The 13,638-nt window shown below is 42.1% G+C and overlaps 1 protein-coding gene across 3 annotated transcripts in view; it reads left to right on the top strand.

Annotated features, from left to right (window-relative positions):
• HEXB (hexosaminidase subunit beta) overlaps window positions 1-13,638 on the top strand; it is a 353,508-nt gene that overhangs the window by 195,472 nt on the left and 144,398 nt on the right. For all 3 annotated transcript variants that reach the window (XM_078675259.1, XM_078675257.1, XM_078675258.1), the window contains exons 8-9: window positions 2,117-2,297; window positions 2,403-2,489. In XM_078675259.1, the coding sequence (XP_078531385.1) occupies window positions 2,117-2,297; window positions 2,403-2,489 (268 nt within the window). The remainder of the gene's footprint in view (window positions 1-2,116; window positions 2,298-2,402; window positions 2,490-13,638) is intronic.

The following is a 13,638-nucleotide window of genomic DNA, read 5'->3' as shown; positions in this document are numbered from 1 at the left end:
AAAGATAAGGACAAAATGAGGTAACAAGAAGGCGTGTACAGGGCGTATACATAGACATGTGATGCAAACGTAACAGAATATGTCATAAAAGGGGCGGAAACATAGAGGGGACTACCTGAGCAGCTGGGACCTCTAACCTAGTGGTGCGCGCAAATGGGCAATGACGTGTTACCAGGGAAAACTGGGGGCTATGACTTCTGCGCTAGAAGAGGAGACTAAAGTCTGGAGTGTCAGAGCGACATGTACCCAGGCATATCTAGTATCTGGTGTTTAGAGTACATGTTGATAGAATCCAAAAGCTATCAGGGCAAAGGCTAATAGACTTTAAGACTGGTGCATGCATTATTCTACATGTATTGCGTGTGTGAGGAATATTCTATGAATATTAATACAGTATTTCTCTTACATGGAGACATAAAGGCTAGACCATGACGGAAACTATTGATACGATTCAGTAGCTTAGGAATGCAGAGAAGGAGGGTTGGACTGATAACTAGAAACATAACATATTCTTGGCAGACTGGGAGGCAGAGCCAGGCCGAGCCGGGCACTGCGTGGCAAGAAGTAAGCTAAGGGTCAGGGATGCAGGTGGGGGCTGTATTGCTCCTCGTAGAGGGTTCAGGAGACAGGAGCTGAATCTGAGTCCGGGCCCTTTTGAGGCCTAGAAACGGGGACAATTCAATATATTAACGTGCACACTGTGAAACGTGGCAACGTAGCTTTACATAGGCCTAATATTCGTTGTATTCACGAGGACTGGAAACTGGCACACTAGAGATGGACACAACTGTAATTGCGTCTTTAATCGATCAGAAAGGAATACATGCATATCGATCATGCACATATAACATAACATGGGGAACACGTAGGCACATACAACATGGCAAAATTTACTTTTCCACAGTTCCTAGTGGTAGGATGACTCCATCCCTATGCACTAAGGTCTCATAATACTATGCATAGTTCTTTGTTTGCGCAGAATCCCTGCAACAGCACTTCAAAACTTTTTTTGATGAATTCCATGGATAGAAAAATGCTTTCTTTCACAGCTCTTTTTTCAAAACCAAACTTTTGCTTTATTTTGGCTGTCTTTTTTTACTATCCCCTACGACAAAGCCCAACTATGTGAAACAGCCATTGCAAGTGGAAAAGGAGCAGCGTCGGGAACTTAATTGTAACAAGCAGAGATAATCTCGCTAGGATATCTGAGCATGCATGGCCGCTGCCCAGATTTCCGAATCAAACAAAAGTTACAGTATCCTGTGATCCATTGACTGTTTCAAATACCGTAATCCAATCGTGTTTTATTATATTGTATTTTCTATTTTAATTTTTAAAACGATTTTAACAATGTTATATTGAATTTTGCAGTGCTATTTTTGCAATGGTTTTAATTAACTATGCTAATAAACTTAAACTTAAACTGTGAGTAGCAGAGCAAGTGAGAAACTGTAGCTAGTCGTTCCTAGTGGTAGGATGACTCCATCCCTATGCACTAAGGTCTCATAATACTATGCATAGTTCTTTGTTTGCGCAGAATCCCTGCAACAGCACTTCAAAACTTTTTATTGATGAATTCCATGGATAGAAAATGCTTTCTTTCACAGCTCTTTTTTCAAAACCAAACTTTTGCTTTATTTTGGCTGTCTTTATTTACTCTCCCCTACGACCCCCTACGTAGGTTTGTAATCCCCACAGCTGGAAATAAAAGGACACAAATTTGTCTTCGGGACTTAAGCGTAAAGTGCCCCAAACATCATAAACTGGGCTCTACGCTAAGAGGAGAAAAGCCTCAGCAGCTAAGCTGTTGAATACAGATGTCTGTGATGGACCCTCCCTTTCATTGTTGAATACATTTGCAAAGTTAATCTTAAATAAACAAAAAAGGCAGAATTTCTGAAGTTTATTTAGCCACGGTAGCTGACAGAATATTTAGGCACCCCTGATATGATTATTAAAGCTTGTTATTATTCCCACACTATAATATTCATATGTAATACCAGTTTAGGCCCTTGTGGAATATAAAGTAACTGTTCAGATTGTATTTGTTAATACACAATTAAATATCCACCTTCTTTAATGTAGTTGTTTCATCATATATCTCCAACTTTTTCAGGTCAGAAAGATCTGCTTACACCATGTTACAAGGGCAACATTCCCACTGGTACCTATGGGCCTATAAACCCCATTCTAAATACAACGTACGACTTTATGACCAAGTTTTTTAGAGAAATCAGCTATATTTTTCGTGATGACTACGTGCACTTGGGTGGAGACGAAGTAGACTTCAGTTGTTGGTACGTTTTAATTTTCTTTAACACCAAGTAACACTGTGCCTGTTTTGCATGTGAAAGTGATTTAGAAAAAGAGGAAATTAACTATATTGCATTTTTATTTTAAAGGAAATCAAATCCTGATATAATGAAGTTCATGGCAGAGCATTCTTTTGGTACCGACTACAGTAAACTTGAATCTTTTTACATTCAAAAGTAAGTACAAATCCATTTTCTTTGAGGTAAATTTAATAATAGCACTTGAAAAAACCAAGCAAGTGTCTTGATAGCATATAAAATAGTTCATCTAGCTGCTCTGAAGTTGCCTTAGGTGTGTTTCAATACAAAGGTAATATTTCACATGTTAAATTATTCCATATCAACACATAACCTACATAGACTGAAGGCACAGAATTTGCTATTGAACTGGAAGTCAATTCTGTTGCTCTGGTACGTGTCTGGCCTAGCCCTTTTGGTGCAGCTTAAGGACAGACTGTGAGTGGGGCTATGCACACCCTAGACCCAGACAAGGACAAGTGACAGATTTGGGGGTAGGAAGTGATGGAAGTAGAGCCTCTTGAAATATTTATTAGAAAAACGTTGAGAAAGAGCTCAGACCTATGGTGGCTGGAACAAAGAGAATCAATTAATGTTAAAAGATACAAAGAATGCTGACTGACGATGTCTGGTGGTAGGCAGGACTGGCAAGACTAATGGGTAATGCTTTCGATGGAGAATACTGAGTATTCATGTGAGGTAAAAGTCTTTTGGAGAGTAACATACTGGAAACCTTGAGTGGTGTTGTAGTCTGAAAGGGTCAAGTGGCTCAGGCGGTAAAAGATTCTAATACTGTTGGCATCAAGTCACTGATTATACTAATCTCCACGTGCCATCCACATGATTTTGACCTCCGTCCTTACATTGAGCTAGGAGGCAGAGGTTCGGTCTCAACTAGCTCTGGTGGTGGCCACACAGCTCTGTGCTAGTTGGGATCTTGTGGTTTCTGATTGATCTGTCTCACCACAGATTCCTCACATTTATAATATTCCCCAAGGTGCCAGATCTGATCCAGATGATTTTGACACCAATACTCCCAGGTACCACTAGATGGTGCTGTGCAGCTCCAGGCTAGCTTCATACTACCACGTAAGTGACATAGTGAAGCTGCATGTAATCGCAACCTCTGCATGCAGATATCTGTCCTTTCTTGCCGTGCCTTTGAACATGAATCCGGATCTCCACTGCCATTTTTGTCGAGCTTCCGATGACTTCGCAAAAGAAATCCAGTGTGCAAGGAACGCTATTTCCCCCAAACCACCAGGTTTCAAACCATGCAACGATTGCAGGAAACAGATGTTGTCACAGATCCCCATGAGGTGTTATCTTTTTGGTTTTGGGGCTTTGGGCACGGTTTAGTTGTGCAGAGATTGTGCCCTCATGCTCCTGAAGGCATTCTAGGGCTGTGAAGTGAAGTTGTACATTGCTGTACACAAGAAGTGGACACCTTCAAGTAAGGCACCCTCCCTAGTCCAGGGCGCAGACCCGATCTCGCTCCTGCAAGAAAGTACAAGAGGAAACACGTGAAAGCAAGAAGTGAGCAATCCCGTCCTGTCGTGATTTCTCTGAAGAGAACGCATAAGGGTGTCTGTGTCAGTCGGTCAACCTACTGACCTCTGGGTGTGGAGCTGATTCCACTGTTGATCCCGATGTGTACCGAATTCCCCAGACCATTGGTGATGCTGCAGTGGATTGTGGCCTTTAAAGAAGCCAAGCTGCATATAATCAGCATTCTTCCATCTCCCTCTGGTGCACCTTCGGCACCAATTACTGCAGGGGTTCTCAATCAAATTATCGCTAGCACATCCGTTTTCATGCCATCTGGACCTTTCAGACCCATCACGGGCCCCTACTGACTCCTGTGCAGAGTCTACCCTGGCTCCGCAAGCTGCATTGGTCCCTCCTTTGTTTGCGCTGATACTGACGTCAGAGGAGAATGACGAAATCAAAGGACCCAAAATATCCAGCAATTTGTCTTGGCAAATCTTCAGAGACTTTTCCAAACCCTTCCTTGGATCCCTTCCCATCTTAAACATATAGGTGATCAGATCCAGACCTAAGTTAGGAGCTAGTCACCTTCTCCTCAATAACGGGTCTAGAACACTGCCCACATCAGGTTGCGCTCTTCTCTTCCCAAAGGTTTCCGCAACCTTGCTTTAATATACTGAGACGCATGCTCCACAGGCCACCAGTCCTCTCTGGAATGCCTTATTTCACTTGGCTCAAATAATTGTTCCCCAAAAAGATCCTTCACTGTACATAAAGCCTTATGACTAGACCTGACCTCCACATCGCCGTCTTCATTCTCATAATCGCCTTTATATTCTAAATCTACTACATATTCGTCTAGATTTACACTTGACTCATCCACTTTGAGTCTCATGTTCTTCAAAACCATATTCCTCTAACTCAGCCCTCTGCTGACTCTTACGTGTGCCGCCAAGGACACCTAAACTATGCGAGGCGCTTGGGCCTCCCTTATTATTTTCCTTCTTCTCTAAATGCCTTTTCTTTTGTAGGCATTTACCTCCTGGCCCTCTGTTTTCTGATTCATCATCGGAAATTGAAAAATATTCCACTTCACCCAAGACCCTTCTAGGTCTTTTTCCCAAAACCTGCTTAAAAGTCTCCTGAACCACTGATTTATGATCCTCACATACCAGTTTCCTTAACTTATCCTCTTTAAATTCCTCTGCATTTTAAATATTTTCCAAATTTGCCCAATCCACAGATTATTTATTCAAATAATCTGCAAGTTTCCCAAACTAATCGATTGCTTAATCCTAATGTTTAATATACTTGCTTTCCTCACACCAATCGTCTCAGAAACGATCAACCGACAACGAGCGTCTGTTTGTGAAGCGCTCGTTGCCAGGTTACCGTTGTATCTGTACCGCCCTTCAAAACAGGCCGCAATATTCAGAACAATTAAATAAAACAATCCGCTGCTGCAGAACAATGGGGATATCATATACGTGTGAAATCCACATGCCTCCATTTTGTGTAACGCTAACTTATTTAAGCTTACACTACTGTACAATTTACAATAAACTCTAAATTCGCTCCTAGTTACAATCTTAAAAATATATTTATATTATCATTTTGAAACATACATTTATAAACTCTAATCCATAAAAAATCTAGATTCCTTACCATCAAACCCTTAAAACACAATACCCATGAATTGGGTAACATTCAAAATACATCGAATATTCACAATATCATAAAACATTCATTCAAAACGATGTACTTAGCTTGCTCAGCAGCAGCAACAAAATAGGAAGAAAATGAAGGACACAGAGGTTTTAGGTGTTTGAACATTCTTTTTTATTGTGATGTTTTTAAGTTCCATTCTGGGAGCTTTTAAGTAGTGTTGCTTCTCAGAAGGAGTTAATGTTAATAAAAGCACCCGAAAAAAATCTTAGAGAAGGAATTTCAGCGGCAGATATCCGACTTTTGGAGGTTAATAGCCACCTCCATGATTCTCAATCAGGCTTTAGGGTGCGCTATAGTACGGAGACTGCCCTACTAGAAGTGGCAGAAACAATACGTGAATTCCTAGACCAGAGTGCCAGTGCCATGTTCGTGCTTTTGGACCTGTCCGCAGCATTTGACACTGTATCACACTAAATTCTATTAGAAAGACTGGCACTGCTTGGAGTTATGGGAACTCCTTTGGCCTGTTTCCGTACAACCCAGTGACAACAAGTGTTCCTCCGCCTCCATGTTTCCTCTTCCAGCCCTCTTGTGTATGGGGTCCCACAGGGCTCGGCATTGAGCCCCACTCTAATCAATGTATTTCTTTCCACTTTGGCATTCGTAATTGAGCACAATGAAGTCAGAGTGGTTTCATACGCCGATGACACCCAGTTGGTATTCTCCTTTAAAGATCACACAAAGAGCGATTTTGGTATATTTAGGCAATGGCTAATGGATATTTCTTCATGAATGACTGACAGTTGCCTGAAGTTGAATACCGATAAAACAGACATTATGTTTTTTTAATCAACCTTCTCCACGGGTCAACCTCTGGTGGCCGGAGGAGCTTTATCCCCCTCCCGTTCCGGTCACATTTTCCAGGAATGTAGGCTTTAAATTTGACTCTAAACTGTCGTGCAAGGTAGAGATCGGGCATGTTTCTGCTTCTTGTTTCTGGAAATTGAAAGCGCTGCGGAGATTCATGCATCTTCTGCCGATGGACGGCAGAGAAACAGTGGTCCGGACGCTTACTAAATCTCAGCTAGACTATGCTATCAGCTTGTACTTAGACCTTCCAGCCTATCTGATAAGAAAACTGCAGACCATCCAGAATGCCGCTGCCAGGCTGATTAGAAACGTGCCGCTTCGTCATCACATCTCGCCTCATCTACCCAGCCTGCATTGGCTCCCAGTTAGGAAGAGAATAGAGTTTAAGACCCTGTCTCTGGCCTACAGAGCCTCTAGAGGCAGCGGCCCAGGATACCTGAAGCTGAGACTCCAGAAGTACAGCCAGACTAGGACCCTGCGATCCAATTCTAAGGAATTGCTATGGATTCCTTGCTTTGCTTCAAGAAGATGGTCATGCATGGTATTCCAGAGAGTAGCAGTTCTCACCGAGAAGGCTCGCCCGCCAACCCTAATTTTTGGCAGAGTCGGACGTTGCATTTAAGAAGCCTTTGAAAACTTGGCTGTTTGACCTGCTTTAGCCTGTCCTGCTTTTCTGTCCTCTTCTGGGTCTTTTGCACTACTTAGCGCCGGGACACCACAGTGGGTGGTAGCCGCGTGCTCTATAAATGGAATGGAATGCATGATGCTGGCCTCCTGTCTTGCCATAAAATCCAAGGCTGGCTGTGATGTCTGACCTCTTACAGACTTTGATATGACCCTGACCAAGGTACATTCTTTACTTCCTACGATACTACCAGTCACCATTCAACCTGAGTTTGATTTGGTTTTATCTCTACTACAGGGGCATCCTCAGCAGCTCCATTATCTTGGCTCTGATACCTACCAAAGCATATCAACATTGAGGGATTATTATGATGGTGGGCCTTGTGATGATTTGCCACCTCATTAAGATGACAGTTTCTACATTACTTACAGGAGGGCACGTGAGCTTGATACATCCCCAATACATGGTTGAATTCGCCTTTTGGTCCTCAAATGGAGGAAAGTGCTTCAGTTCAGGTGAAGACGAATATCTTTGCAGCCTGGACCAGCCACATCTGACTTCTTGCTGCCATTTAATGAGGCCCTCATTGACACCTTAGTGGGCACTTGGTCAAAGCCTTGTTCGTTCCTGCCTGTTAATAGGCAGATTGCCAGATGTCATAGACTGACCCTGATTTCCTCACTAAGCAGCTCTGTCCAGAGAGTGATGAATGTGTAGGCTTCCACCAGCTAGGAAAACCCCAAATAATTTCTTATGACTCAACCCGGAAGGGAGATTAAGAGGATTGAGACCTTCGGCAAACTCATATTTTCGTCAGCTAGACTGACATTAAGTTCAGTCAGTGCCGGTTTTTTGTTGGTCCGAAATACCCATTCCCTTTGGAATATTATCAGCAAGATCTTGAGGGCAGCTTCATAAAGCCAGAGGGCCTCACTATCTCAAACTATTAAAAATGCAGCAGCCAAGTACATGATTTATGTGACATTGATACTGCAGAATGCCTGACACTGACAATTGGCACCAATTTAGTCATACATGGTTGCGCTTCACAGGATTCTCTGGAGACTTACAGGGCTTCTTCCAGCAGTGCATGAACATTAGCTAAATCTTTTTGTCATGTTTGAGCATGCACGCTGGGGTTTTCGTGAAGAGACCCACTAGAAGACACATTCTGAATGGAATGTTATGTTGGTTTCTATAGTGCACTAATCACCTGAGAGGGAACACTGGATTTCAGTACGCCTCACCATCCCTGCCTCTCCTGCCCAGTGTTCTGAAAAAGATCAAGAGCGGCTGGGCTGAAATCATTTTAGTGGCTCCCGAATGGGCCTGGAGACTGTGCTACCTGGAGCGTCGAGGCATGAGTATCTACCCCACCACTTTGGGAGGATTTTCTTTCCCAACAGCTAGGCCGGGGTTCTTCACCGAAACCTACGCACACCTTCATTTATGATGATTGACCAGCTCTATCTGACTGCCTTTGATCTGAAACCCTAAGTTGTAGATGTCATCCTTACTGCCAGAGGCCCTTCCACAAAGTCCATTTATGCCGGGTGTTGGGACAGATTTGTGGCCTGATGTGGAGTCTGCAAAACAGACCCTTTACAAGCCAAACTCTTGGCTGTTTTTTTTGTTTGCTTTGTCTTTAGACTGGCAAAACCTTGCACTAGGCTAGGCTATTCGTCAGCTCTTTTGACCTTTTTGCATTAACTAGACTAACCATTCATATTTAAATCACCTGTTGCGATATGGTTTATTAAAGCTTTAACACCTGTTCCCTCCCAAACCGTTTGTGACGCCAAAGTGGGATCTTAACTTTTTCTTGACATTCCTCATGTGTCTTATGCCATCTCATACCATCCCCACTTCTGTTGGCTCCTAGGGCTAATAATTTAGAGACCTCCTCTTTGTTTGTGCTTGTTGGACCAACCTTTGGCACTGTTTCAAGGTTTGTAGAAGCTCCTTTTACACCTTATTCCTAAACAATGCATCTACCAAATCTACCTCTTTATTGGTTTACTGTTTTGATTATTAGGGCCTGCAGAGTACTAAAAGGCACAGTGTTTTAGTTGACATGCCACATGCAGCTTTACAGTCTTTTTAGACCAAGGAAATCAATTTTGCGTCACTGTGTATGTGTCAACCAATAACTGCAGACATAATTTCAGCTTCCCTTTTCATGAAACCCTGACGTTCCACCCTGACAGTTCCTACATCTCCACTCAAAGCGGAGAACATCTCCTTTATGCCCAATTTCTTCTTAAGGTCCATTAGGTTCTTATATCAAATACTTCTTTCCTCCATTCCTTTTTAGCTCTCGCCTAGGCTCTCGCCTTTGCAGCGCATGCGCTGTCTCAGCGAGACCTAAAGTAATCTCTATGTTGGATGAAACTCAGTGTATTTTGTTATAGTGCTTGCGATTTGCTCAACTGTGGCATTACTGTTCTTATCTTTCTTTCGGTTGGCTGTTGAACCTATACATAACTTCTGTGTAGTCCGGAAGCAGCAGCGCCTTTCGTCTGCTCGCACTTGTTTTACAAGTAGGTATGTTATTTGCTGTATAAGGTTCCACAACTTTGTTGGCGGCCATATTGAAATGTTAGCTTGCCAGTGAAAGTAGGCAATTAGAACTACGGATTCTCGCAAGGAAGTATCCACTTTATATTTGAAAGTGGAAATCGTTCTCATTATAGTAAAATGGGTTTCAGATGATTGATGACAATTAATTTAGTCGGTGAAAAAAAACATTTCATTTAATTTTCTGCTTGCACAGTTTTATTTTTTTTGTTTTGCGTTTAAATATTGCCTTCTCTCTCGTGAAAGGGATTTTTTAAATAGCTCGATCTGTAACTCAGAGCAGCGCAGGATCGGAAAGAACAATGACATGCTTTGTTGTTCACATCGGAAATCTATCAAACTGAGACCAAGCTCATTGGCTCGGAAGCTCTGTGATGTCATCCTATACTACTGTGAAAGCATAGGTTGCAGGTCTCTGCGAGGGTGTTCTGCATGTTTCCCGCCGTATCTGTGCTTCTGGTACTTCCTGGATTGCGAGCACATCGTGGTCGAATAGGCTGTTCTGTTTCTTAGTCAGTATTACATGCCTAAATTATCCTATCCGTTCGGCGAAGGCAGTCCTCTGCAGCTCAAAAGTCACGTGGGGCAGAAGCAGCTGTGCAACGGTGTGTCTGGTGACTTTGTCAAGCGGGAGATATTCGGAAAGCGCAGAACGATGGAGGGGTTCATATGGTGGATTGCTCTTGGTTTCCGAGATCGGTCCCTTTAAAGGGCTTTGCTGTGTACCAGTCTCATTGGCGGGTCTAATTGGGGTATACATATATATTTGGTACAAAGAACAAACCTGGACTGGAGCAGCTTATGACACGTGGAACTAGAGAACTTAGCCGCTGTATCTTTCAGTTCCTTGAATAAGGTCTTTGTTCCAGTTACCAGTGTCTGTGACGTTTTATACAATACTGGCATAAACACAGATGGACAGAGACATAAGCTGGCACACACAGACACTGATTTAAACGCATGACAAACAGAGCAACGTTATACAGTCTCGTAAAATGATTGTGTGTGATTCTTTGAACAGCCTATGATTTGGTGTCTCGTTTGTTTTTTGGTCTGGCTTGACTGCTCTCTACAAAATGTATTGTTGCCTATTCTATATAATATACATTTAATAGGTACATTCTCTCTCACCTTTTTCTATTGACTGTTTGGTGTACTGGCATAAACACAGATGGACAGAGACACAAGCTGACACACAGACACTGATAGAAACACACGACAAACAGCGCAAAATTATACAGTCTCGTAAAATTGTGTGTTATTCTTTGAACAGACATTGATTTGGTGTCTCGTTTGTTTTTTGGTCTGTTTTGACTGCTGTCTACAAAATGTATTGTTGCCAATTCTCTATAATATACATAAAATGGGTACATTCTCTCTCACCTTTTTTCTATTGACTGTTGGTGCATTAATCCCACTCTTATGGAGTGCTTGCAATGCAGAGATTGCTTTACAGCTCAAAAGTAAAATTAAATAATCACACAATGCAATAGGTCTCGCATTTACGCGAGATTAAGCTATTGGCATTATAAATGACAATTCATTTTATTAATGCTTTAAAAACGAAAACAGAAATAAAAGGCATTGTCCTTTGCAATGTCAATAGCTCAAACTCGCGTAAATGCAAGACCTTTTGCATTGTAAATGCTTCTTTGAGATTACATCTTTAGATGCCTAGAGCTTTCACAATGTTGATGGCAGGTGAGCCCGCCAGTTCCATTTGGAAGAGGCTACATCGTTTTAGGTTGAAGAACAGACTTTCCTATGTTGCAACAGAGGGAAATTAGTTTCTCAGACTGCAATCACTTATTGTGTTGTCACTTGTATTTTAGCGTGCTAGTTGGTTTGCGTGGAACATGGATCTATATGTGGCCAAGCAGCATCAGTGGGGTGTCGCAGCATGGATTTGTGCCAGTTTTTGGTAGATGTGTACTTCTGATTCATATAGATTCTACTGTTCCTTTTTAAAGTGGGCAAAAAGAAAAATTGGATAACTTCCCTAAACCAAACCAAGCTGGTTCTCCAGCGGTGGATCATTTATGAATTCAAATATCCTTTTAATAATCCCCCACAGCTGGGAATACTCAGATAAAATGTTAAATATGTGTCAGGTTTGCCTGTCGCACACGACCGACGAACTACAAATATGGCCGGCTCCTGCTAACACGCATGCCCAAATACTCTGTGATCCTGATCAGAGACGCTTCGCTTTCCTGCTTTGGGAAAGTGTAGACTGTTTCCGGATTCCTTACCTGTGCTTTGGGGTCGTCGTTCGTTACGCATCGGCGTCCTCTCGTCGCGGCGGTGTCTCCTGTACTGGTGTTCCAGTTCTAGGCTTCCTGAATATTCTAAAGGTCCCCGCTAAGCCAGCTATTGCCTCCAGCCCCCTGAGGACTATTCTGAGATAAAACAAAGAAAACCTGCATAAATTCAATTACGTTAACCGCGCTTTTGTGCTGACTTTATTAAAAATTATGTGAATCCTATTATATAATTATATGACATGGGTTCCGAGTTTATGGAGGTCTGTTCTTGCTGCTGATCATTATTTTAATATCTGTAGATTCCTAAAAGAATTTAGGAATATTGTTAGGTCTGCCTGAAGTTAAGGTGAATATAATACAGTGCATTATAGAGTGTCTCAGAGAACCTTATGTTATTTGGAACAACTCTGGCCAGTCGTTGTCTGTCCTTGGGTGAGTGTTTGTTCAGTTTTACCTCTACATTTTTTTAATACTTTGCTCTTCAACTCAGAACACTTTATTTCTTGTATATTTTCCTTTTCTAGACACACACACCATTTTTCTTATGCCAGTTACCAGAACACATGGAAGAAGGGTATTATTCAGGCAGATACATACACGAATAAAGAAGATCTAATTGAAGCATTAGAAATACCCTGTATACTTTCCTTTTCTTCTATTTTCTTCCTTAACAGCTATTTCACTTGGTTGACTGGTTTTGTCCCAGAGTGGCATGCGACCTTTTGTTTTCCTCCTTGTTTTCTCCCTTCTTCCCCGGGTTACTGTTGGCACTTTGACTCAGTTGGGTACCATAGGTGACCAGGAGAGGTTGAGGATTTTTCATCTTTTGCATGACGTTCCTGCGGAAACATGAGTAGAACAAGAGAATATGCAAAACATTCTCTTTAAATTCGGGGTCCCACCAAAGGTCTGTTTTCTAAAGTTATTGCATATGTTTATCCGTGCCTCCCTTTCTTACAGTGATAACCTTTCTGAAATGCATCTTTTCCTCTTAGTGCACATGCTACGGCATTTGAGACCTTCAGTGCTCTGCTTTATAGATTCTGTTGTGAGAATCCTAGTTATTTATTTGTCTGAAAGTCACGATTTCATAGTCTTCTCTGCCAGGCGGAGAATTTTCATCCTTTTTTCATCTTGTTTCAACATGGGAAAAGTTGAAAAAGATGGGTAAGAGAGCCCTCAAAGGCCTGTGCTAATTGTGGTCAAAATAGATCACTATAGAGAAGCTCCCACACCGATTGTCTGCCTTCATTCTGATCAAGATATTGATAACTGCTGCTTCAGTTTCTTTTTCCCTTCACAACATGAAAGGAAAAATGTATCCGGGTGATATATTTTGAATGCGAAAATCACTCTGACAGGCCCAAGAAAAAAAATCTAAAACTGTCCTCCGTCAGGATCTCAAGCTCCTGCAAGAGGAGGGAGACTGATGCCGTATGTCCAGGTTTGATGATGGTCTGCCAGGTATTGGCTTCAACGACTGCTCTGATATTGCCAGCATCAAAATTAGTACAAGATGACACAGATGACATCAAGAAGGATAGACCAGAGATGGAAAGATTTAAAGAAAAGGAAGCCAAACTGCTTCTGGGCAAAGAAAAAGTGAAGGAGTGCGTTCTTGTATTCGTTTTCTTGCAAAGAAAAAGTCTGCCATGAAGATAGACACCTCATAGGGCCCACCTGCCGACTAGAGAATATTAGAGCAATACACCACCTCACTGAGGTTGATTCTGAAGGAGCATGAAGAGAGTATAAAATTTCAGGCACATGACCAAGAACAAGGCAATTTGAGGGGGCTTACCATGGTATATATTAT

The sequence above is a fragment of the Lissotriton helveticus genome, chromosome 2_1, assembly GCF_964261635.1.
Source record: "Lissotriton helveticus chromosome 2_1, aLisHel1.1, whole genome shotgun sequence".
Classification (NCBI taxonomy): Eukaryota; Metazoa; Chordata; class Amphibia; order Caudata; family Salamandridae; genus Lissotriton; species Lissotriton helveticus.
Note: the sequence above shows the minus strand (reverse complement) of the source record. Positions and strands in the feature narration are given on the sequence as shown.